Below are 23,114 nucleotides of genomic sequence, written 5' to 3' on the forward strand. Positions count from 1 at the left end.
GAATAGATTGTATCTAAAACTTCCCATGTTAATTAAAAAAATTAAATTAACTAAAAAAAACTTTTTATGTATTATTTTAACGTAGTATAAAATGATTTATTATTTTTATGTTATAAAAACTGTTTTTATTCAACGAAAATTAAAGAGGAAATAATTCTATACATGACAACATCACTTATTTCCTTCTTGTTTTCTTCTAACGAAAATTAGACATTTCTGTCATATTTCCCTCTTCTTCAGCCCCCTCTCCCCTAAACACACCCAAACATATACATTGTTACGGTAATGCACAATACTCATTTTTATTTACACAAATTATCACGATAGGAATACTTTAACCTAATGAACACTTCTTAAAAGTTTCTACTTAAATAAATTACTATGATACAATAATTTTCTTTGATAAAATTACCCTTATTAGAAGAGTTCAAATGTAATTGCGAATTCATTTGTATTTAGTCGAGATACAAATAAATAAAGGTTCCGTTCAAAACAAAATTAATTAATATTTTTTAATTGTTTTTTTATAGGCAAGAATTTGTTAATAATGGGCAATTAAAGCACGAGATGTGCCTCAAATTGAAAAGCAACGATTACAACAAGATGAGAAAGCAAACAAACATCTCTCCCGTTGCTATATTACAATAATTTTTAATTGTAATATCATTAATCAACGTATTTTAGTGGAATTTTCTATTTTTAATTTTTAATTTCAACAAAAACAAAGTATATTTTGAGAATTTATTAGCTTTTCTTTTTATTCATGAACTATGCAGGTGTCTTTCTTAAATGACTTGAATAATCCGAGCTTTATTTCCCACAAGAATGAGTGGCACCCTTACAAAAATCATTAATGAGTACGTGATCTAAAATAAAATGTGCTTATAATCTTATATTACCTGAATAATTCATGCTTTTTTTAATTATTATTTTTTGAAGAATTCATGCTTTATTTAATGGATCATATCCTCGAGAAATTAGTACATTATCTAAAAATTCATTATGATGGTAAGCATCTGTATTAGATTACTTGAATAATACATCCTTTATTTAATGGATCACATCCTTGAAAAATTTATACACGATCTAACATTAAACGTGTTTATATTCTCAACTAAATAATTTATAGTCAACACATAATTAATTTTTAAATTAAAAAAAATAAAAGTCAATTACATATCACATAAACAATAATATTTTCCCCACGCCATACACGTATGGGCAAATAAATACAGAAACTTACACCTATTCTAATCGTATAAATGGAAATATGGAGTGTTAATAATTATGTAATGATAGTATTACAGAGGTCATGGTTGTGAGTTGTGATGGGAATAGATCTTCTTAGGATCCGGACCCCACATAGTGTGAGTGCATGATTTTATATGCAAGAGGGGACCTCGTACCATGGGGCCATCATGAGCTTTTCTCCCTTATCTGGAAAGAGAGGGTACAAACAAACAATCCTATTACACCTAACCCAAACCAAATCTTTTAATTTTACACTTTATCACTAATCATAGCCTGACACATACATCCGTGATGCTTACTATTTGTTTAACACTAATAATAATTATGCATCACTAACTTAACAGCCTGACAGATCCTATCGTAATCTGAACATTCCTTTTAATAATTTCTAGGTGCTCCCTATTTTGAGTTTTAGTCATTGCATGTGCATTTTTTAAATCAAAAGGACACGGATCCGATCCTAAATGGAGATCGTGTACTTGCATGCTTGCATATCAACAAGATACTTTTCTCATTTCATAATACCATATTCAAGCTTTGTAGAACAGAATCTCCCCCACCAGATAAAGTTTCTCGCACATTGTACTAAAAATACTAGTGCTTTACTTTGGAAGTTCTACATGTTAGAATTTTGTATAATTAAATTAAAATTTATAATAATTGTTTTTTATTATAATAAATAAATATATACTTATAATTTAAATTGTTATATGAGATTATTTGTCACTATTAAAAATTTCCTTTAAAAATATTAAAATTTAACTTAAAATAAGATAGATCAGAAAAATAATCATATAAATAAAGATAATTAAACATACAAATAAGGATAAAACAAGAGAATAGTAGTTTGAGATAGTTTAGAGATACAAGTTTTAAGGCTTAATTTTTGTTAAAGTATCGTAATTATGTAATTTTAGTATCATGAGTTTCAATTGTACTGAATCTCTTAAGTATCACAAATGCATTAGTCATTAAGTTCTAATTATGTCAAATAAATTCTTAAGGTATTATAACGGTATGATTTTAATCCTTTTATTTAATAGACCAATATCATTCTTACTAGTATTTATGAAATAATATACACAGTTAGGGGACTAAGATCCCTTACCATTAAAAAAAACTTCATGACTGTGCACGGAAAGTTTGTATGAACATAAGGTACTAGATTATGATTATGAGCTAAAATTGTTAGCAGTGAGCATCGTGAATCAAGGGATTCAATAGCTAAGAATTGAGATGTCCTTCACACATCATCAGGTGAGAATCATTACCCTTACTTAAAGAAATATTATAAGTAAGCCTAGCAAGATCAAGTTATACAAATGTAATTCTACTTCCTTCCTCATCTCTTGCAAACATCGACCAAGTATAAGACTCTTCGTTGGTGATTAAACTAGAGTCTTTTTAGGTGACTACTTGTATGTTTGTTTTTCCGTTCATAATCCCTCGAACGTAGGTTCATTTAAAAGTAAGAAAAGGTTACTTCTCACAGAACTGAACTTTGAAACGTGTGTCAACAATTTGAAACAGGTTCACAAACACAACCTACATTTTAGATTTGAAACTCCAGCATAAATATTCTTTACGTTGAGTTTTGATTCAATGCCTCTGTGCATTTTTTTATGTCATTTTATATTTATTAGTTATTTCAATTACTAATTTTACAATTTTTTTTTCTGAATCCTTTGTCCTGGTATTGGAGAGCAACCTCGGTATAAATTCTTTTTCCCTTAATATGGATTTTGGCCTAGTCCCTCCATAGTGTTTTGCTCTTTCTTTTTATCAATAATAAATTTAGGTTGATTTAAGCAGTCGATTAACTCTTGGGAGGTACCAACATAGTTGGAATGCTCCTCTTGATTTTGCTGCCTTCATCTTCATTTTTAATTTTTTTTTTTTACAAAACACTTTAATTCAATAACTTATTTAATATCAACTATAAATTAGCCTCTATCAGTTAGTTTTTACCAAACAAAACTTCAATAACAAAAAAAAAATCCTAAAATATCTTCCTTTTAAGAATGATAACTAACAAATATAATATGAGAGTGAATTTGTAATGTGGTAAAGTAACATTTATTGATGCGACATTATCAAAGTTGTTACATGATAATTATACCTGTTTGTTCTTTTCATCGATTGGCTTATAAAAATTTGTTATGATTTAGTTATTATTAAGCTTAAGATATTAATTAATATGTATATAAATTGAAACTTCATCCTTCTTGTTTGTCAACACAAAGCACAGCAACACCACCCAAAAAAAATATTGTAGGAGAAAATGTGTGTGGCTTCTGAACAGAGACAATTTTTTGCTGAACTTAAAGACCCTGAATCTAACACATAGGTGACTAAGGTGAGATTTGATTGAAGTAAATAATCAATGTTGTTTATAAACAAACATTAAACAAACTAGAAATTTTAAGCCATGATTTGATTTGAACTTTTCCCTAATTTGCTATATGTCTAGTTGTTTGGTAATTCACTTATTGTTTCTATGCGTTTTTTCTTCTTCTTCTTCAGATCTTTATAACGTGAACTGTCGTCCCATTTAGAAGTGCAAATAGAAGGTCTTATGTGGATTTAGCTCTTTTATTGAGGGAAGCACATAGTATTAGTCTATAAAACTTAGCCATGGCCAATCACAATGCTATCCCCTTTGTCTTTGAGAAGTGGCTTGCCATGCACTCCTCCACCTTTATCACCACTCCACTTAGGCCAAGTGTGTCACCATCTCCTCGCATTATTCTCGTCCTTTATTTTCAACCCAAAATAGAGGCAATCACAATTGTAAAATTGACGAAATCTCTATTCGGTGCATTTAACCATCTTATGTAATTTTAAGCTCTTGTTTATGAAGTCTTGTCATACACAATTTTATGAAGTGGTGTTTTGTGTCCTATATAATTCATCGCATACTTATCATAAATTGGCTTTTGTAGAATTTTTTTAACAAAGAAAATATGCTCAAGAGTTAGTCTAATATAACTAATTGTCCATATTTTGTTTTTATTGCTTTTAGCTATCAATTTATTAATTAACTCGATTTTTTTTCTCACTAGACAATATGGATAGTTTATTAAAATTATATTGCAATATAAGTATTTCAAATAAGATTTAAATTATTTTAATTTTAAAATTTTTCTTTCAATAGTGAGGTCAATTACTAAGATACGACTCACTTTATCGAGTAAAATAATAAATCTTAATCGTTGATGAGAAAGTCAATAATTGATAATGTGCACATACATTACAAACATTATCAATAGTGTGCGCATGTTTATCAATTAAGTAACACCTCCATAAATTAATTAATATATTTTGTGATCCTAACATAATTTATTATAGAAGTTTTATGTACTGTGATGCTAAAATACATTTACTGCATATAAATTAGCTAACACCAAATTATTTCAATGATCTTTAATTTTAGTCAAATAATTTTTTTTTCTGAATCGTTGAATAAATTCACTCCCATGTAATTTGAAAATTGAATTTTTCTTTCTTTCTCAATTTTCGCACGGACATATTTTCCTTATTTTGGAAAGCATATTTTTTGAATTTGCATGTCCAATCAATTTTTTTTAATCAGTCATTTATTCAACGGATATTATTATCTTTCTATTAAAAAATTTAATTAAATTTCAAAACATTCATTTTTTTTTATCAATTCATCATTAAAATACTTTTTAATTAATTTTTATTTTTAAACAGCTACAATTTTTTAATGTAACTTTTATCCATTAAACTAATATTTTATTTACAAGCCACGATTAAATTAATATTCTGTTAAAATTTAACTTTTTTTTAGCAATTCACCCACTTTTAAGTTTCATGATATCCGTATAATATACAAGATTATTTTCTATTACTTGATAAGAATGTACTTTTATCATTTAATGATGCTCACATATATTTTTGTACACAAATACTTCAACACTATCACCTCAGCAAGTATGGGGCAGTAAAAAGTAATGTTTATCACAATTCTTTTAATAAAAAAATGGATTCGAAATGACCTTTTTCTATATAATATTACTCGAAGCAGGAGCTCTCATGATAGGTTGTTTCTTTTGGCGATAGCTTTCGTTTCTGAGGAGTTAACCAGTTGCCCAGTTGGTCATGGAAGATCTTCAATAATTAAGGAATGAAAATCGCATCAGACAGAAAATGTTTATTTATTTATCCTCGTCTTATGTTTTAATTTCCGTACCCTTTTAAAATGATGGACTTTTTTATATAACCAAAATGTTTAATTATATTTTAATTTCATTAATTTAAATTATGTGTAATTTTAAAATTTTTTAGTTAATTAAGCTTCTAAAATTAAATAAATTTAATTCTGTTGTGATTTTTCTTTTACTTTTTTTAAAAAGTATTTTTTTATTCAAAATATTTATAATTTAAATTGAAAAATTATTTTAAATCTTCCCCACTCAATTAATAAAAAAACCCATATTTTTACCCAATACAAAATCTCGTATTTTTTTTATTTTTTCTCTCCTCAATTACATATTTAAAACTCGAACTAAGATTTTTGATTAAAATGAAACAACTCAATACCAATTGATTTACATATTCAATTTATTCTTTAAACCCTACTTTCACTTCTTATCTTTTTAGAGTTTCAACTATTTTTTTACTTTCAAGGTTTTAAAATTATTTCATATTTCAAAATTATTACAAACTATCTAATGTTCAAATATAAAATATTTTTAGAATTTTAACTATTTTTTTACTTTCAAGGTTTTAAAATTATTTCATATTTCAAAATTATTACAAACTATCTAATGTTCAAATATAAAATATTAATTTGAGAGCTTTAGATGGAAAAAAATAATGACAAAAACCAAAATTTACTTAATTTATAAGCAGAAAACCAAAATGATACAATGTGCTGTTAAAACTAAAAGGACAAAAAAAGTTCATGAAATTTTCATCTATTTATCTCTTATTTTACATAGAATGGATTTGCCACAACTCATTACATGATTTTCTTTTAATCTTTCTTGGATAAGGTTTTATATTAGGAAGTGGGGGAACAATATTATTTAGGAATCCAATTTTTTCTGCTTTTTTATTAGGACTAGTTCTTGTTTATTTTTATCAAATTCCCATTTTGTAGCTACATCACAACTACTTATTTATGTGATTTTTGGACCGTTGGAGATGGAATTAATTTTAATTAATGTCACTTTTGTTCTATTATATTTTATAATTATTACATTTTGGCATATTAAATTTTAAAAGTTTCATGTTGGTCTTTTATGTTTTTAAAATATATAATTTTTTTGTCATTTTTCAATATTTTGTTAGAAATGTTAGCATCGCGTTACCTTTAAAATTTTAAAAAATGACCAAAATGATACATTTCGAAAACATAAAAGGTCAAAATAATTTTTTTGAAAATTAATGTTTCAAAGTGAAATAACAGTGAAACATAATAAATCAAAAGTGACATCAAACATTTTAAAATAATTAAGTTTAATAGTGACAACTAAAAATCACCACTATCTTTATTTTATTTATTTTTTAAAAAATAAACAACTAAAAAAATTATCATCTCTTTCGACCTTTTCCAAATCTAAAAAGATAAAAAATATAGCACCACATAAATCAAACACCATCAACACATAATTTTGTTATAACTACTGAAAATTTCATTTGAGTAGGGAGGTTGTGGCAAAGACAAAAGAAGGGGCTGGACAACTATCTTTTTGGGTCGATGATGAGAGGTGAAGTGACAGACGAAGGAAAAAAGACTTTATCCAGTGTGATTGAGAATAATTGGTAAATGAAATTGTTATTGTTATTAAATGATTGAATGAAAAGAATAATACTGATAATAATATGAGAGAGAAGATTATTGTTGTTTATGATTTCATGTCCATCTTTTCTTCATTTAATAATTTTTATTTTTTTAAAATAAAAAAGATAATGGCTTTTTTAGTCGTTATAATGTTAACTTGACTATTCTAAAATTTAAAACAGTTTCAAACACTAAGTTTTTAATGAAAAATTGACCAAAGCGATACTTTCAAAAACATAAAAGAAAAGAATGAGACATTTAAAATATAATGTACCAAAGTAAAATAATTGTGAAATATAATAGATGAAAAGTGATATTAATTCATTTTAAAATTTAAATGTTAAAAAAACACTAAAATTTCTAACAAAAAATTGAAAAAAAAAACCAAAATAATATATTTTAAAAATATAAAAAACTAAAATAAATTTTTACATCTTAATGTACCAAAATAAAATAAATGAGAAACATGATAAAACAAAAGTCACATTAATCCAAAATACAATAAAACCTAACCAAAGCGATACAATTTGATGTTAGTAAGGTGGCCAACTGGCATTAAACAAACATTTTTTTTTGACAGGGTATTGTATATTGCTATTTTGTAACAAATATTTTCGATAACTTTGAAACACTAGCAGATCTTGGGAAGGACAAGTTGCTCCTATCGCCCTGGCCCATTATTTATTTGTTTTATATTTCCCAGTCTTCGTTTCTACCAATACCATTTTCTCTATGTCTACCATAATCTCATTCCCCCCTTTAATATTTTTTTTTGGTGGACAAAAAGAAGCAAGTTGTGAATCTAAACTACTCCAAATCACCCTATAATGTATGTATGTATTAATTGGGTACGCAATGCAAGAGAGAGTTGAACATGATTTTTCAAAGCAACTTGCCATTGATAACGAAAGAGACATCCTAGCTTTCATATTAGTATGGTCCGTGGTAGTAATTATGGTGTTTGTGAAAACATTTTTAAAGGAGACATTCATTGTTAATTGCGTGTTGAAGTCGTATTAGAAATGGGAACAAAGTGGACCTACTTTAGTTTAGGCCCTTCAAAGATGAAACGGTAAATAAGCAGCAGTTGGATGTTGCTTTGGACACCCATCATTTTTTATGGGACACCCAGCAATTAAGATAAAAGGGCTAAAATATCATTCATATTTTCTCTCTACATAAAAGTAAGTGACTTATTCGTACAAGTCACTGTTCATTGCCATTTAAGCTTCTCCTCTCCTTCGTTGGCTTCTTCTTCCTTGTTTCTTCTGCGTTCCCTATTCTCCCTATTATTTGCTATTCATTGTCTTCCTCTTCGAAGGGGTTTGTGATCTTCTTCATTCACGCAGCAAGCTTCTTCTTCTTCGTAATGGTTTCTCATCTTTTTTTCCGTTCATTGGCTTGATGCATTTTCGTTCTCCTTCGAGGTAAGTTTGTTTGTGCATTGTTTTGTTTGAATCATTGCGTTTTGGTTGTTGGTTGTCGATGATGGTAACTATTTTTGCATTTTTATGGTGACTCTGCGTGAAAAATGACATTTTTTTAACGGTTGGGCATACGAATTATGACCCATAAAGATCAGTAACCTGTACGACTTTTTTTTTAAAATTTTATATTTATATTTCTAATTTATTTTTTATTTTGTTTTGCAATTTAATTTTTTTGTATATTAGCAATAGTATTAACAATTTTATAAGTATTGATTTCGTGATATTATTTTATAGTGATAGAAAAATAATACAAAAAAATTAGTTTAGTAATTAGATTGGTAAAAAAAAATTATAATAAATATAAGCGAATTTGGAAATAACAATACTGTAATATTAAATTTTTTAAAATTTTAAAAAATATTGAAACCAATATTTAAAAGATATTAAATTTGTTAGTTTTAAAAAGTATTGAAACCAAAATTTAAAATGATTTAAAATTGTTAGTTTAAAAAAAATGTTGAAACCAAAATTTAAAATAATTTAAATTTGTTAGTGTTAAAAAATATTGAAACAGATATTTAAAAGTGATAATAAATTTGTTAGTTTTAAAAAATGATTGAAATCAAAATTTAAAATATTTTAAAATTGTTAGTTAGTTTTAAAAAATTGTTGAAACCAAAATTTAAAATATATTAAAATTGTTATTTTTAAAGAATGATTGAAATCAAATTTTAAAATATATTAAATATGTTACTTTTAAAAAAATATTCAAACAAATATTAAAAAGATTAAATTTTTTAGTTTTAAAAAATATTGAAACCAAAAGTTAAAATAATTTAAATATGGTTAGTTTTAAAAAATTAATGAAACCAAAATTTAAGTTACACTAAAGGTGCTAACGGAAGCAAGTTACATCACCGACGACAACAAACGCTCACAAAAGAATGCTAACGGAAACAAATTACACTAACGGAAACAAGTTACACTAAAAAAATGTGATTTTACAAAAAGAGAAAAAAAAAACACTACACAAATGGAAAAGCTAATCTGCTATAGCAAATTATAAATTCTGTCTTGGTAGGACATGTATTTTTATTATTATTAAATTGAAGTAGTATATGGCATTTTAATTCTTTCATGGTTGTTGAGTGTCCAAAGCAACACTCTTATTTCTACTTTCCACACGGTTGACTTAATATAAATGTTGTTAATAACACGTGTCCAATTAAATGTAAATCCCGAAATTTGAATTGAAAATAAAAAAATCAATTAGATTGGATTCCTTTTCATTCTAACATTGAAAAAAGATCTAATTTGAACTAAACTAAATTTCAAAATTTTTGTGTGTAGACATGAGAAGAGATTCACTTATTCAATAATCAAGTTATAAACACTTGCTTTTTGATAAATTAAATATTCTTATCCTGTAGTTGATCTTTACGTATATTCCAAAAGCTATAGTTTATGTCAAAATGAGATTAACTAATAAAGTATCAATTAATTTTCAACTTGTCAATTTTTGTTAACTTGACCTCCTTATTGAAAGAACTCTCAATATAACAATTAAATTAATGAAAGTTGATTTTCAAATAATTTATTTTTCAATGTAGTTAAGCAAAATAAAAGGCATAACTACTTTAATATGGCCACTTCTCCTTTAGAACCAAATTTAGCAAATTGGTTCTTCAATGAGTAAAATGGTAAGTAATGTTGTATTCTACACAAACCACAACATAGCCATACGAAAATGGAGGGGCTCGACTTTAAAGCTTTTAACAGATATGCGTGTGAGTTGTTACAAGGCTGTTATTATTGTTGTAATATCTAGTACAGGCATTATTAAACAATGTTTTGAAGGGTACGTCTTTACTTATTTTCGTGGCCAAAGCCCAATTGCAGGCTTAACGTAGTATCGGATTCTAGGCGACAGTGCCTTAAGTTTGTCATTGTCATAATGGCCTAATGAAATCGGGTGCCACTGTCTATCCCTTAAAACAACTGTACGGGAATTGTGGCTGCATACTAAATTTATCGATGACTTTACCAATTTTGTAACAGCATTCTAAATTAAAAATATTATCACCTTTAACAATCCTAGGAGCAGATGGCTGATGTGAGGATACAATGCATTCATACTAATGGAGGAAATGGGGCAGATTAGTGGCCACAACTCAACTCTAGAAGTAACATCACATTTGAGTGAGAAGATTCTGGTTCAATAATAAAAAAAAATGCTGTATATTGAAAGTGGCATTAGCCCAGAAAATGCTCTGCAAGAAATTTTTTTGTCCTACAAAGTTTATCCCAACTTGCATCACATTGATATTGTAATAACTAATTCAGAACCACAACAAACACTTTATTTATCAGAGTTCAATCCACAAAAACAAACAATGCTCGAAGAATATGCATAAGATATATCTTGATTCATTGCTTATTTCACTCATTACCTTCATGCTATTTTTTTTATTATCTCATTAAGTATATTACGAATTTTCTACATGCATTGCATTGCGTAGAAGCTAAGTATGAACAACACTAGCTAATTTTGTTTACAAGGCATATGTACAACTTTTACATTCAGTGTTGGCCCCGTTGGCATTTATGTATAATTACAAATTTACAATTCTCAAGTGATATGTTTGTCCCAACAACAGCATGATAGAACAGGTTAATATTGAGATAGAAGGGGTAAAACTAGCGACCATTAGCCAAGTTAACACCTTCTCTGGAAAAGATGTTAGCCACTGAAGATGTCCATGTAGGGCTAGCATTCTGGTTATCTGTATAATGACTTTCACTATCCATTGCATTAGCATTCATGTTCCTCCCAAGTTTCTTTCCAATTGACATTCCTAGTTTCACAGCAGTAAGAAAGCCAAATGCAATCAGAACAGGTCTAACTGCCCAGTGGTGATCCTCTACATGTTGATACTTCTCTATCATCTTCGGACAATTCTTAAAGTTAACGACATCAACCTCGGAGGGATCAGCCAAGACAGTTCTTGGTGCATCCCAAAAGTTCAACATGCCTGGAAACTTGACAACTAGACATCCATTTGGTAGGATCCAAGAAATCTTACCAGTAGCCCAGGCACCTCCCCTTTTACGTGGCCATTCAAATCGAGGACTCAAAACATTGGCTTTCAGCCTAATAAACTGGCCCACGCAGTAAGGTTCTGCCATTTCAAGATCTGAACAGTTACCGTTCCAAAGAGTTTGCAGACCAATAAACCCAACAGTCACTCTGCCATCACGATTGATAGAATGAAGAATACCCACTGGCGAGTGCTTGTCATCTTCTTCTTTCAAGCGTACCCAATCCCCAGCTCCCAAACCATTGGTGACACGTTCAAGAGTCGATGCACGAATCCTTACAGGGTCATGAACACCATGGAGCCTCACTAGAACAAATCCATGATCTACATTGCGTTCTAAACCAACAACATTTCCTTCTGGGACCTCCATGTTTTGAGGATTGCATGAATTGGAAAGCTTTCTAGAGCGCACTGTATCACCCACCTGAAGATGATCCTTTGAGAGGGACCACTGACTGTAGCCAGTGCTACTTGATTTTGCCATAGTTTTGTTAGTTCCAAGATATATCCATCCTCCATCATTGGCTACTGCATTCAGTGAGCTGCAAGGTAGGCAGAACAATTAAGAATAAAGTACTAATTAATACCCAACCTTACTTTCTTCATGAAGATAAATAGAAATTCACTGGAAAGATAATCATACTTGGTCGAAAACAATGGCAGGCTTTTTTCAAACATTATTGTTTTACTACTTTCTGTTTCTGTAACAAAAATTATCTCAGATTATTTGGAAGCACAAGTGTGTAACAATTTAATTAATTCTCACCTAATTGACTGCCCCATTAAATGTTCAAAGTTCATAATCAAGCCTTGCAAGATTCAAGTTTCAATGAAGGAACTTGCTAACTAAGTGAGTTACAAAATCACCAGCTAGATGCTAAGCACCAAATGCTTTGTATTGATGCCCTTTCACCATGTTATGCAATCATGTGCAATTGTAATTGATTGATCTAAACAATACTATGTTTATTCAGACAATGCATTATCGAAGACACTAAAACATCAAGAAATATAATTCTTAGAATTTGGGCTTAGGACATAACTCAACCCATAAAACCGACTTATAAGATGAAGATTAATTGAGCTTTACAAAGCTCTATTTAAGCCATATCTCCAACTGATGTGGGAGTAACCCCCCTTCTTTCAATGTTGCAATTAAGGCAACCCAAAAAAGCCGCAACTAAGGCGGATCAGCACTCCCCCTCATGCCCAAGGCTACCGGCTTGGAGTGTGTCAAATGCAAGTGGCCCAACAATAAATCTTAAGATAAACTCAGATACTATCTTAGAATTTGGACTTAGAGCCTAACTTCAATGACAATTTTCCAAAATATGAATGTAAAGAAAGGTCATGACAATATCATGTCACCCAAAATAAATGTAACTACGAATATCTACCATATTAAGCTATATATATATATATATATATATGAGGAGGGATTCACTTACTCAAAGAGTAACTCTTTTAAAATTACTCCTCATACTCACCATTCATTTTATTGAGATCTAATGGTTACCATTAGATCTCAATAAAATGAATGGTAAGGATGAAGAGTAACTCTAACTCTTAGAGTAAGTGGATCCCTCTTCTCTCTCTCTCTCTCTCTATCTATCTATATATATAAAATACCACCTAATTATAGAAACTTCCTAGAAACATTAAAAACTTACAAACCTTCTAAAGACAGCCAGAATATCTACCATTGAAGGGCGATTCCTCAAATCATATTCAAAACAACCACTGAGGATATTTTCAACTGAAGAAGGAAGGCCACTAGGAATTAGGGGTTTTTCATACTTTTCAACAACCGATTGGTATATTTCACCAACAGGACACCCATACCAAGGTTGATTACCAGTCAACATTTCCAAAATAGTGCACCCAAATCCCCATGAATCTGTTTCAAAGGATACAGGGCCCCTGACTTCTGGTTGCCATTGTTCTGGAGCCATGTAGTTTGGAGTACCAAGCCTGTTGGCCATATCTGAGCTAAGGAATGAGGAACCAAACAGAAGATTCGGAATACCAATATCTCCCAGTATTGCTTGATCAGTATCATCAAGAAGCACATTAGACGGTTTAAGGTTGAGAACTAGGATCCCTTTCGAGTGAAGTTCCAGAATACCTTTAGCCAGATTGATACCATACCTGCAGCCCGTAACATGCCTTTAGTATTGACCAGTTTTTTTCCCTCCACCCTGTGCTATAAAAATAATCAGGTAAACATATTTCAATGAACACACCAAAATCACATTACCTCAGAACACCAGGCAATGAAATCCTTCCCTCTCTGAGTTTAGCCATCTTGTCACCAACTGAACCCTCATAAAAATTCATAATGATGCATATCTGTGAGTATAAAAAAATATATAAGCTATATAGTGAAGTCTCACAAAGGATGTTAAAGATCTCCCATATACTGAATAAAATGCATAATCCATGTCTAACCCTTCCATTTAAAATTGAAATTCCAAGTAGCCAGCACACCCTAGCCGCTCCTTGGCACTGAAAATATAATTCACAAAATTTCTCTAATGCAGTCTTCATATGTTCCTCTCTGATTGGAGGTAACATCTTGGCAGCAACTTCATGATACTCATCATAATCTTCAGTTGATTGATGATGAGTTGCTAACCAAACATCACCAAAGGGTCCCCGACCAATCCTGTGTCTGAGTTTCAACCTTTCAGGTTCAATCCATGGGTCTGTCCTGCTGCTGTTGGATGAGGCTGTGACAGTTCTAAGGTGATCACCAACCAAGAGTTCAAAATCAAAAGGAACTGGTGGAGTAGCAATATCTTGTGCCATTCTTCAATCTGATGTTGTAACATATATAAAATAATTCAGCAAAATGAAGAAAGCGCAACACAAAATAATAGAAGAAAAATCCAATAAACCATCGTGAATAAAGGATGGCCAAGAACCCAAGTTATCACCAGAGCAAAAAGTAAAAAGTTGACGAAAAAGTACTAAATACCCAAATTCATCCCTGATAATTTTAGGTTGAGAGAGGTTAATCCTTAAAGATATTAAAAGGGGTGAAACAGGTCAATCCATGAAAAATGTAAAATATAAAAAACCTACATTAATCCCTAAATATCACAAACACTGGGCATATATATCCTTTCCCATTTCAGCAGAACAAAACAGATACGACATACATTTGTGATTCTAGGGATTAAAATAAAAAATTTATAGTCTTAAGGACGAATATATTTTCCTCTAATTTTTTCAGGAATCAAACTGAGTCATTACTCAAAATAATATAACTTAGTATTCTTTTGGATCATTTCCCTTTACTTAACCTCAAAGTTTCAATCTTGCAGCAACTAATGCCCGAGTCAATCTCTCAAAAGCTCAACTTCCAAAACATAACTTTAACATAAAAATAGAAACTTAACGGTTCAGTCACTGACACACGCCCAAGCATGATAACCCATGCAACTAGTTTTCTGCTTCTCAGAACTAAAGAACAATAATACAAAAAGCATGTGAATAATAAAAAAAAAACATGATAATCAGAAGCAATAAAGAGTACCAAATTCACTGTGCACGTACTCAGAAGAAGAAAGAATGATCTTTGGCGTGAGCACTGAGAAACCAACGGCTTGGTGAGCAGAGAAAATTGCTAAGTTTATACAAATTCAAACAAATTGAGAAGAACAGAAACCTGAACAACCTAAAACTAAGGTCGTGGACTTGTTTATTTATTTAGATGAAAATAATAATAATACTAGCAAAGGGCAGGAATGGCATTTCAAATGGTGAAGACGTGATGTGATGAATTATTTGTTGTCGTCGTCGTCCATTGATATTTGATATAGTAAATATGAAAGGGCACTGTGATTCTTTTTAATAAATAAATTTGTTGATTTTGATAATAAATATTTTAAAAATTATATTTATTGTAATTTTAATTAATTGGCAGTGTAACTTTTTAAAATTTATATTATTTTTTAGGCAACAAAAATTTAGAAGGAAATAATAACGTTCTGGTCTAAGATAGAAATATTTTTTAAAGTCAAAGAATACTAAAAAAAAAAATACTTATATTTTTTTCATTTCAAACGAATAATTGAGGATTCGAATTTGTGACCTTCGTCATATGCGAGAGAGACTCTGTCTTGCTTTATTCGACCAACCTTCGCAATTTTTTATAATGAAATTATTTGATATGAATAATTATCCCTATAGTATGAGTTTAATGTCATGTTAATTCCTACGTGTTAGGCTTCCAAGTCGCGGTTTTTGATAAAATAAAACAGGGAAAGAGAATCAAACAAATGGAGGAAAAATAAAGGCCGAAAACTACAAGAAATTGAACCAAGGTTGGAATACGTAGTTGTCACCATTAGTATATTACGATGCTTCGTGGTTGTACTCTAGGCAGGTAATTAAGTATGTCTTGTATGAATGAACTCCGAGACTGTGTGATGTATTTTCTAATTTTTACTGTGGATGGGTAACTGGGTACATGTATAAAAGGATCTTATTAATTTAACGGGCTATATTAATGGTTTATTTTTTGTTTGATCCGTAAAAATTAAAGATAATATTAAAAATTTCATAATAACTCATATTTTTCCAATTAATTGACCTAGACTTCTAATGATTTATTTGATACTAATAATTTGAACTTTATGTATGGCCAATTATTCTTAGTTTAATGCATAAATTCAAGTTAAGTACCCAATCTATAATTCCTTGAGACCCCATGTTGAAGGTGGATGAATATGGACGATTAGATATCAATGTTGATACTACCAAGTTACGTTAGATATAATACGACATTTTGTTTACCTTTTTAAAGTTATAGGTCTCACTCAATTTTTAAAATTTTCTACACTATTCCTATTTTGTCAAACAACAAAAATTCATTATCTTCCCTCTTTTGTCGCCACTCTTTCTTTTTTTACTTAATTATCAATTTATTCTTTAAATTATTTTAAATAATTCAATTTAGTTCTCAAATTTTTAAAAGGTTTAGTTTAATTCTGAAGTTTTTAAAAATAAATCAGTTTAGTTCTCAAATTTTTTAAATATTCAATTTGGTAGTTAAATTCTTAAAAATGAATAAATCTGGTCCTTAGATTTGTAATAACTTGAGAACCAAATTAAAATATTTAAAATAATTTGGGGGACCAAATTGATTTCCTTTTAAAAATTTGAGAAACAAATTGAACTTTTAAAAAATTTGGAGACCAATTTGATTTATTTTTAAGAACTTGATGACCAAATTAAACCTTTTAAAAATTTAAGAGTCAAATTGAACTATTTAAAATAATTTGAAGATCAAATTGACAATTAAGCCTTCCTTTTTTGCAACATTTCATTGCTAACAAACATATGCTTAGATATTTTTTTTAAAAAAATCCATTATTTTAGTTACATTTATTAGTTTTCAATTTTGTTCATGTTGTGTGTTAATAATTTCATATCCTTTGTTATTATTTATAAGATCCAAGTTAAAAGGGATGTTTGTTTCTTTTTTGCTATCCTCAACAAAATTAGGTAAAAAGTTATCTAGAAGCTAAACAATTAATTGCTAGTTGAAAGTTAAAGGTCATGTTCTATAAGACTAGCTGAAAAACTAACTATTAGAGTAACTGAAAAGTATAAAATGATAGAAAAATAATAAAATCATGATTTATTTAAAAAAAGATAATTAAAAAATTGAATAAATATATTGAGGATAAAAATGAAATAAAATATAAAAAGTTATATACTAGAAGCTAGCATTTTAAAAAACACAAAAGGTGTTAAAGGTTATTAAAAACCTTGTTTATTGAACCGTTAAAAAAACTTTTCAACTAGTAAAAAAACTAAAAGTTACCTAAAATGTTTTACCAAACATATTTAAAATATGGTAGCTAGACACTGAAAAAACTAACTCATTAAATTATAAGTGTTTGGTAAAACTAAGTCTTGAATAGCTGAAGAGTGTAAAATAATAGAAAAAATAATAAAATCATAATTTATTTAAAAAGAATAACTAAAAAATTGAATAAATATATTGGTGATAAAATGAAAAAAATATAAAAAGTTAGTAGTGAGCGTTTTAAAAAACACTAATTTAAATAGCGAACGTTAGAAATTATTAAAAAAAGTTTGTTTAGAGAACAATTAAACAAATTTTTTATCTAATAAAAAAAGCTATAAGCTAACTAAAATATTTTTGTCAAATATAACCTTTACAAGACTGAATTTATATTGTTTTTTTATTAATTATTTTTAGACTAAAATACTCTTAATTAATTTACTGATAAACATTTAAATAAAAGAGAGAGAAGAGTCCATATCAAAGAAAAAAAGAAAGAAAAGACTATTAATGACATGAATATTTTTTATAAAAAATGTATGAATTTAGGATAAATTTATTAACTAAATGAATATTTTTTTAATCCTGAAAAATTAGGTAATTAAATCTTATAAAATAATAACTATAAGAGGATTATATTTTAAACTGTTCTCTGCGAAATTTAAAATAAAATAACATCGCAAAGCAGTGATCATAGATTAGTATGTTAAAGAGTCTACAACTACTAAACTTGGAACGCAATCTTTCATGCACATTAATAGGGCTTCAAAATTGAAGTACGCTCGCTATATCCAAAATAAGTTAAACATTTATTGGGCTTAAGCTCAATGAGTTCAGACGGAGAACTAGGAACGATTCCACTAAAGTCTTATTAGTGTGTTATATTTTCTCATTTCTCTCGTAATGTATGTAATGATTTCTCAAGGGATAGCCAAACACAATTTTTTACTGATATATATATTCTAGTTGATCATGAAGTCTTATTATGGAGCATTATTACGAGTGAAGCAGTTCTTTTGGAAATCAGGCGAGAAATTTTTAATATGTCACCTTTTTCCTGCTATTTAAAGATTTCAGACTATACTGCACGGGATTTGAATCCTCTCCTGTAACCTATTGAAAAGATATAGGGTTTAAGGTGCATTAATTATATTTCACTTGTGTCTCTTTCTTCCCTCCCTCTACTCAAACATGACCATTTCCTGTTAAGAGAATCCAAATCCGTTTGCACAGCTATTACTTAACCTGGCCACTGATGAGAGAATCAGAAAACCAAATGCTTTTGACTGCAGCTCTCATGGATTAAGCGATCCCTTAGGCCACATTGAATCTTCATATTAGTGATGCTTTGTTTGGAAACAATGAAATTAACAAAACGGACTTACACAATACTTCCTAACGAGCCACTTAAAATTTACACATAAATTATACAAGAATCAGAGGTTCTGCAGAATCTGCCGCAGCCTTTCAGAAACACATGTCACATCTTTCATTCCTCGTCACATAATAAATACATCAACACATTCCAAACAAAAAATATAACTCATTATCTCCTGAACCTGTTCATGTTGCCTTGCTCTCAAAAAAATTACTACGTAAATAGCATATAACGAGAAGAGATGCACATAGCTGGGGTGGGGAATTTTCCTACGTTTTCTATATTCTTTAAGAAAAAAAACAATGGGAGCCCAATTCATAACCTGAATCTCTGATTTTACATTGAAAATTATTACGATTACACAATAGACACATCCAAAAGTAGAAACTGATCAATCCTTTGGTGAGGGGATTGAAATGAAAATTACATAGACATATTAAGCAGTGGGAAGAACCTTATTAACAATCTCCTGGCTAAGAGCTGCAATCTGGGAATCAAGGGACTTGATGGTTTCTTCCTTTTGATTCTCCAAGCTAGACAGAGCCTCCTGCAGCTCAGCCTCGACTTTCTTCCTCCCCTCAGCAATCTTCTGCTCCACCTCAGCCTGCGTCTCCTTCTTCATGGTGTTCAGCGCCGCTGCAATCTCCGCTCGAGCAGCCGCCATGACAGCATTGGCCTTCTCCTCCAGCTGCTTCACCTCCTCCGACGTGTCCTTCACGCTGCTCAGCTTCTCCCTGATCGCCGCGTCCCTCTCGTCCATGAATTTCCCAAGTGGGGTGAACCATATCTTGTCCAAGGCAACCATCAGCAGCAGAAACTCCACCATTATTATGGGCAGGGTGAGGTTGAAGTCAAAGAGTGCTGCTTTCTCAAATTCTTCTGCTAGGGAGGGTCTGGCCAAGACCAGTGGTGCTATCCCTCCCAGGAGGGACAGCATCTGGGGCTTTGAAATTGGGAGTTTCAGTTTCAAGGTTGGGGCTTTGGGGAGTGAAATTTGGAGAATGGGGAGTTTTGGTGTGGGGGAACGGGAACTGGTGCAGACTGGAACCAGAGGTTTTGTGGAAGCCATAATCATGTTTGCCATGGTCACCGCTTTTGTGATTAGGATGTGTTTGCGTCTAAGATCAGTCTGAGAGGATTGGATGGAAGAGAAGAAGAGGATTTGAGAGCTAGACTATCTAAATTCTTTGCCACACAAATTGATGAGGTTGTGTGGCAGTGGCTGCCTAATGGAATCTGGAAGTTTGACACTTTACAAACAACTTGGAATGCTCCATTTCTAAATGGATCAGGCCTGGGCCCAGTTGTTGTCTACCCACTAAAACCTCCCCAGGCCCAAATGTATACAAATAAGACAAGACAAGAATGTGGACTGAATATTTTTTTTTTTTTTTTAAAAAAGCGTAGCATTACAATCAAATATTTACAAGCACTAAGTGTACAAGAATATCACGACCAAAATCAAAACTGCAATTGAGTTTAACAAAACTACAATTAAATTGGGTGATAAAAGCGGGGTGGGGAAAGTATCCTCAGTAAACCAACTGAAAAAGCATTCCGTTGCAGGTATGTTGAGACCCAAATTGCAGCAACTATGTAACATAAAAGCATGCCATGGCTGATAGACTTTGCATGATGAACTCAACCACAATTCCCAAGGCATCGTTCTGTGCAGGGACATGAAGAAACTCCAACTACAATATGGTACAAGCCACAGTGTTTCGGTCCAGCAAAGTTATTATTGTCTCTATCTCTAAAGACAATAAAAGAACCAAAAGCACGTACGGTTGAAAAACTCTTTACAGTGTATAAGGACAAGAGGTTAAAATGAAAATTCTATCAATATTCTCTCCATGTGGGTCTCCGAGAGTAATGCTGCCTTCTGCAATAGCGTAAAATTCTTGTAATTTTTCTAAAATTGCTCACTATACATCTAAGCATCATTGAGCAGCAAATCCTGCCCTCAATTCTAGCTCTGCTCACAACTGCCAGCCGGCTGTGTGAGAACAACCCTCCCAAAAAGCCAGGTAAGCTTAGCTTTCCTCCATTTTCTTCTGCATTATTGCAATTCCGGATCTTCGCATTCTCTATGACTATATCATGCAAACCAATGTCGTTGTCATCGTTATGTTCTTTCTGTTGATATCTATTGACTTTTGACGATGACCTGCACCTCCATTTATATCATCCAGGTAGTGTAAGGACTTGTTTGAGAATATTATAGCAACGTGCATGAAATTCAACTAGAGGAAATTCCCAATATTGCCCATTTTGGTGTTTCCACACCCATTCAAAGAAAATCATTAAGTTCTAATAAAATAGTCACGATGGTAATTTTCTACGCTGGTCATATATTTAAGACCTCTCCAGCGCTGTGGTGTCTTTTTATGATTTTTAGTTTTATACATACCTTTAAGAAAACAACACACGATACAAGTACGCAACATCTACTTATGTAAATAGGCATGCAACTGAAAAGGTAAAAGTAAAACAGATTGTGTATTATTTTTTAAGTGAATTTCAAAACATATATAATTAAAAATGAGATAAAAATCATAAAGTAGATACAGCTGATAGAGCTGATTCTCTACAATGCCAGTATAAAGACCAAAGATCATCTAATGCAACAAACATGGTAAACAGAATGCAGGTAACCAGAATATTTGCATGGTTATATTGAAAACTCGGTACCTCCTGTGTTGTTTCAAATTGACAGCTTGTTTCTTGGACTGCTTTCCCTCGAAACTGCAAGTGTCAGATACATGGTGCACGAAATGAAGCTGAAAAGGCCAAAACAAAAATAATTACCATGACTTAAGAGTCATGAGACCAACATTTTATAAGAATGAAACTAGGGCTAAAGTAATAACGAACAAGTTGAGACTTAATATTACTTAGTTTGTACTGTAGCCACATCAAACAAAGTCACACGAATCATATAATCATAATCTGAGTAAATTAAGCACTACAGGGAGATCAAGCTAGCACTTGAATAAATCCGACACAAACCTGGTCACCATCCTCGATGCCAAAATCTCTAATATAATCCGATTCCGAGACTAATTTCTGTCCTTGATAGCTTAAGCAGAATTGTCGCCAGACAAGTGGCCTTCATAAACAAACGAATTATAATTACTAAATAACTCAGGCAGATAGCAGATTATGATAATTAAGTAAATAGAAACTGCAGAATTTTAAAAATAAAGTAAAATAATAATAATAATAATGATAATAATAATAATAAATCACGTTCCCCTGTTATACCTATAATCAAAACCTAGAAGCTTTCCAAAATCAAATTAGAGAAATTACATATTCAGAAACATACGTAACGAAATTTAATTAATTAATAATAAACAGACCATAATATTTTTCCCGGTCCCTTCTGAGGCACGCGACAGAAAACTGCCTCCACCGCTTGCTTAAGTTCTGCAACAGTTGCTGCATTTGCAACTTCAACATCTGCCAACAAAGTCATGCATCGATAAATGCAATATCCAGAAACGTTTCTTGATCACAAAGGAAAAGAAGAAAGAAAGAAAGAAAGAGAAGCAAGTTATAATATTACGGAAGGAAGAGGCATCCAATTTGAGGATGGAGAGGATGAGCGTTTCGGAATGAAACCTATCGTTGAAAAAACTGGTATCTACGTAGTGCATGCTGAGAGATCGCTGAGGGATTTCGTGAGAAACAATCATCAACCTTCTCTCACCCATAACAACGTAGCATCGATTCTCATCAATCAATCCATGGTGAGGATTAAAGGAATAAGAGAAAGAGATTGTTGAAGCGGAACCAAACGCAATGTGTGAATCGAGTTAGGTTTCCGCTGTGGTGGGGGAATGGTACGGGTTTTGCACACGCTGATGACGGTTACGTTACGCTCCGATAAATTTTTTTTTAACCGCCAACTATCTCAACGCCTCTTTCCCTTTCTTCAATATTATTTAGAAAATAATTTTTTTTTTGTTAAAGTAAAAAAAAAAACACATTTCTAATTTCTTAAGTATAAGCACATGCCGTAGAAATATTTATTATTATTATTTTAAAAAAAAACAGGTGGAAAAAATTGAAAATGAAGCAATTAGGTAAAAATCAAATTGACCAAGAACATATTATGACGCAAATTTATTTGTTATGAAAAAAATTATATTATTACAACTATTATTTTAAGTTTATAGTAAGATTATTTATTATTTCAATACAGTACAAGTTAATAAATCTGTCAAAATTTACTGTAATTTATCTTTTAAGGATGGTCGATGAATAAATCAAAATAGTAAAAAGTAACGAGTTTAATTTCTATGTATGGTTATGGTAAATGTTTACG

General features: G+C 30.6%; 3 protein-coding genes across 4 annotated transcripts; all 3 read right to left on the reverse strand.

The window, feature by feature from the left end:
- Positions 1 to 10,950: 10,950 nt before the first annotated feature.
- LOC114408950 (E3 ubiquitin-protein ligase KEG-like) lies at positions 10,951 to 15,287 on the reverse strand. Of its 2 annotated transcripts, none has more exons than XM_028372185.1 (5): positions 15,147 to 15,287; positions 14,037 to 14,404; positions 13,846 to 13,937; positions 13,263 to 13,736; positions 10,951 to 12,130 (listed from the first exon to the last, which is right to left on the reverse strand). In XM_028372185.1, exons 2-5 carry the CDS (start codon positions 14,394 to 14,396, stop codon positions 11,188 to 11,190), a joined length of 1,869 nt encoding a protein of 622 aa, XP_028227986.1. In that variant the 5' UTR covers positions 14,397 to 14,404; positions 15,147 to 15,287; the 3' UTR covers positions 10,951 to 11,187. The 2 variants fall into 2 exon arrangements, with proteins under 2 accessions (XP_028227986.1, XP_028227985.1); XM_028372184.1 differs by having other exon boundaries at positions 15,127 to 15,287.
- A 3,783-nt stretch (positions 15,288 to 19,070) lies between these two features.
- On the reverse strand, positions 19,071 to 20,013 carry LOC114408952 (ATP synthase subunit b', chloroplastic-like). Its single transcript, XM_028372187.1, has one exon. It carries the CDS (start codon positions 19,866 to 19,868, stop codon positions 19,221 to 19,223), a length of 648 nt encoding a protein of 215 aa, XP_028227988.1. The 5' UTR covers positions 19,869 to 20,013; the 3' UTR covers positions 19,071 to 19,220.
- Positions 20,014 to 20,148: 135 nt separating this feature from the next.
- Positions 20,149 to 22,693, reverse strand: LOC114408951. Its single transcript, XM_028372186.1, has 5 exons — positions 22,353 to 22,693; positions 22,147 to 22,246; positions 21,794 to 21,893; positions 21,476 to 21,564; positions 20,149 to 20,951 (listed from the first exon to the last, which is right to left on the reverse strand). The coding sequence occupies exons 1-5, from the start codon at positions 22,498 to 22,500 to the stop codon at positions 20,624 to 20,626; spliced, it is 765 nt and encodes a 254-aa protein (XP_028227987.1). The 5' UTR covers positions 22,501 to 22,693; the 3' UTR covers positions 20,149 to 20,623.
- Between the last annotated feature and the right edge of the window lie 421 nt (positions 22,694 to 23,114).

The sequence above is a fragment of the Glycine soja genome, chromosome 4 (genome assembly GCF_004193775.1).
Source record: "Glycine soja cultivar W05 chromosome 4, ASM419377v2, whole genome shotgun sequence".
NCBI classification, from domain to species: domain Eukaryota; kingdom Viridiplantae; phylum Streptophyta; class Magnoliopsida; order Fabales; family Fabaceae; genus Glycine; species Glycine soja.

Coding starts and splice junctions, on each gene's coding strand:
- LOC114408952 (XM_028372187.1), bottom strand. CDS start 19,868: ATGGCAAACATGATTATGGCTTCCACAAAACCTCTGGTTCCAGTCTGC.
- LOC114408950 (XM_028372185.1), bottom strand. CDS start 14,396: ATGGCACAAGATATTGCTACTCCACCAGTTCCTTTTGATTTTGAACTC. Junction 13,938..14,036: donor TTTCAATTTTAAATGGAAGG/GTTAGACATGGA, acceptor TTATACTCACAG/ATATGCATCATTATGAATTT. Junction 12,131..13,262: donor ATTCTGGCTGTCTTTAGAAG/GTTTGTAAGTTT, acceptor CCTACCTTGCAG/CTCACTGAATGCAGTAGCCA.
- LOC114408951 (XM_028372186.1), bottom strand. CDS start 22,500: ATGGGTGAGAGAAGGTTGATGATTGTTTCTCACGAAATCCCTCAGCGA. Junction 21,565..21,793: donor GCATCGAGGATGGTGACCAG/GTTTGTGTCGGA, acceptor TGGCCTTTTCAG/CTTCATTTCGTGCACCATGT. Junction 20,952..21,475: donor AATTTGAAACAACACAGGAG/GTACCGAGTTTT, acceptor ATGGAGGTGCAG/GTCATCGTCAAAAGTCAATA.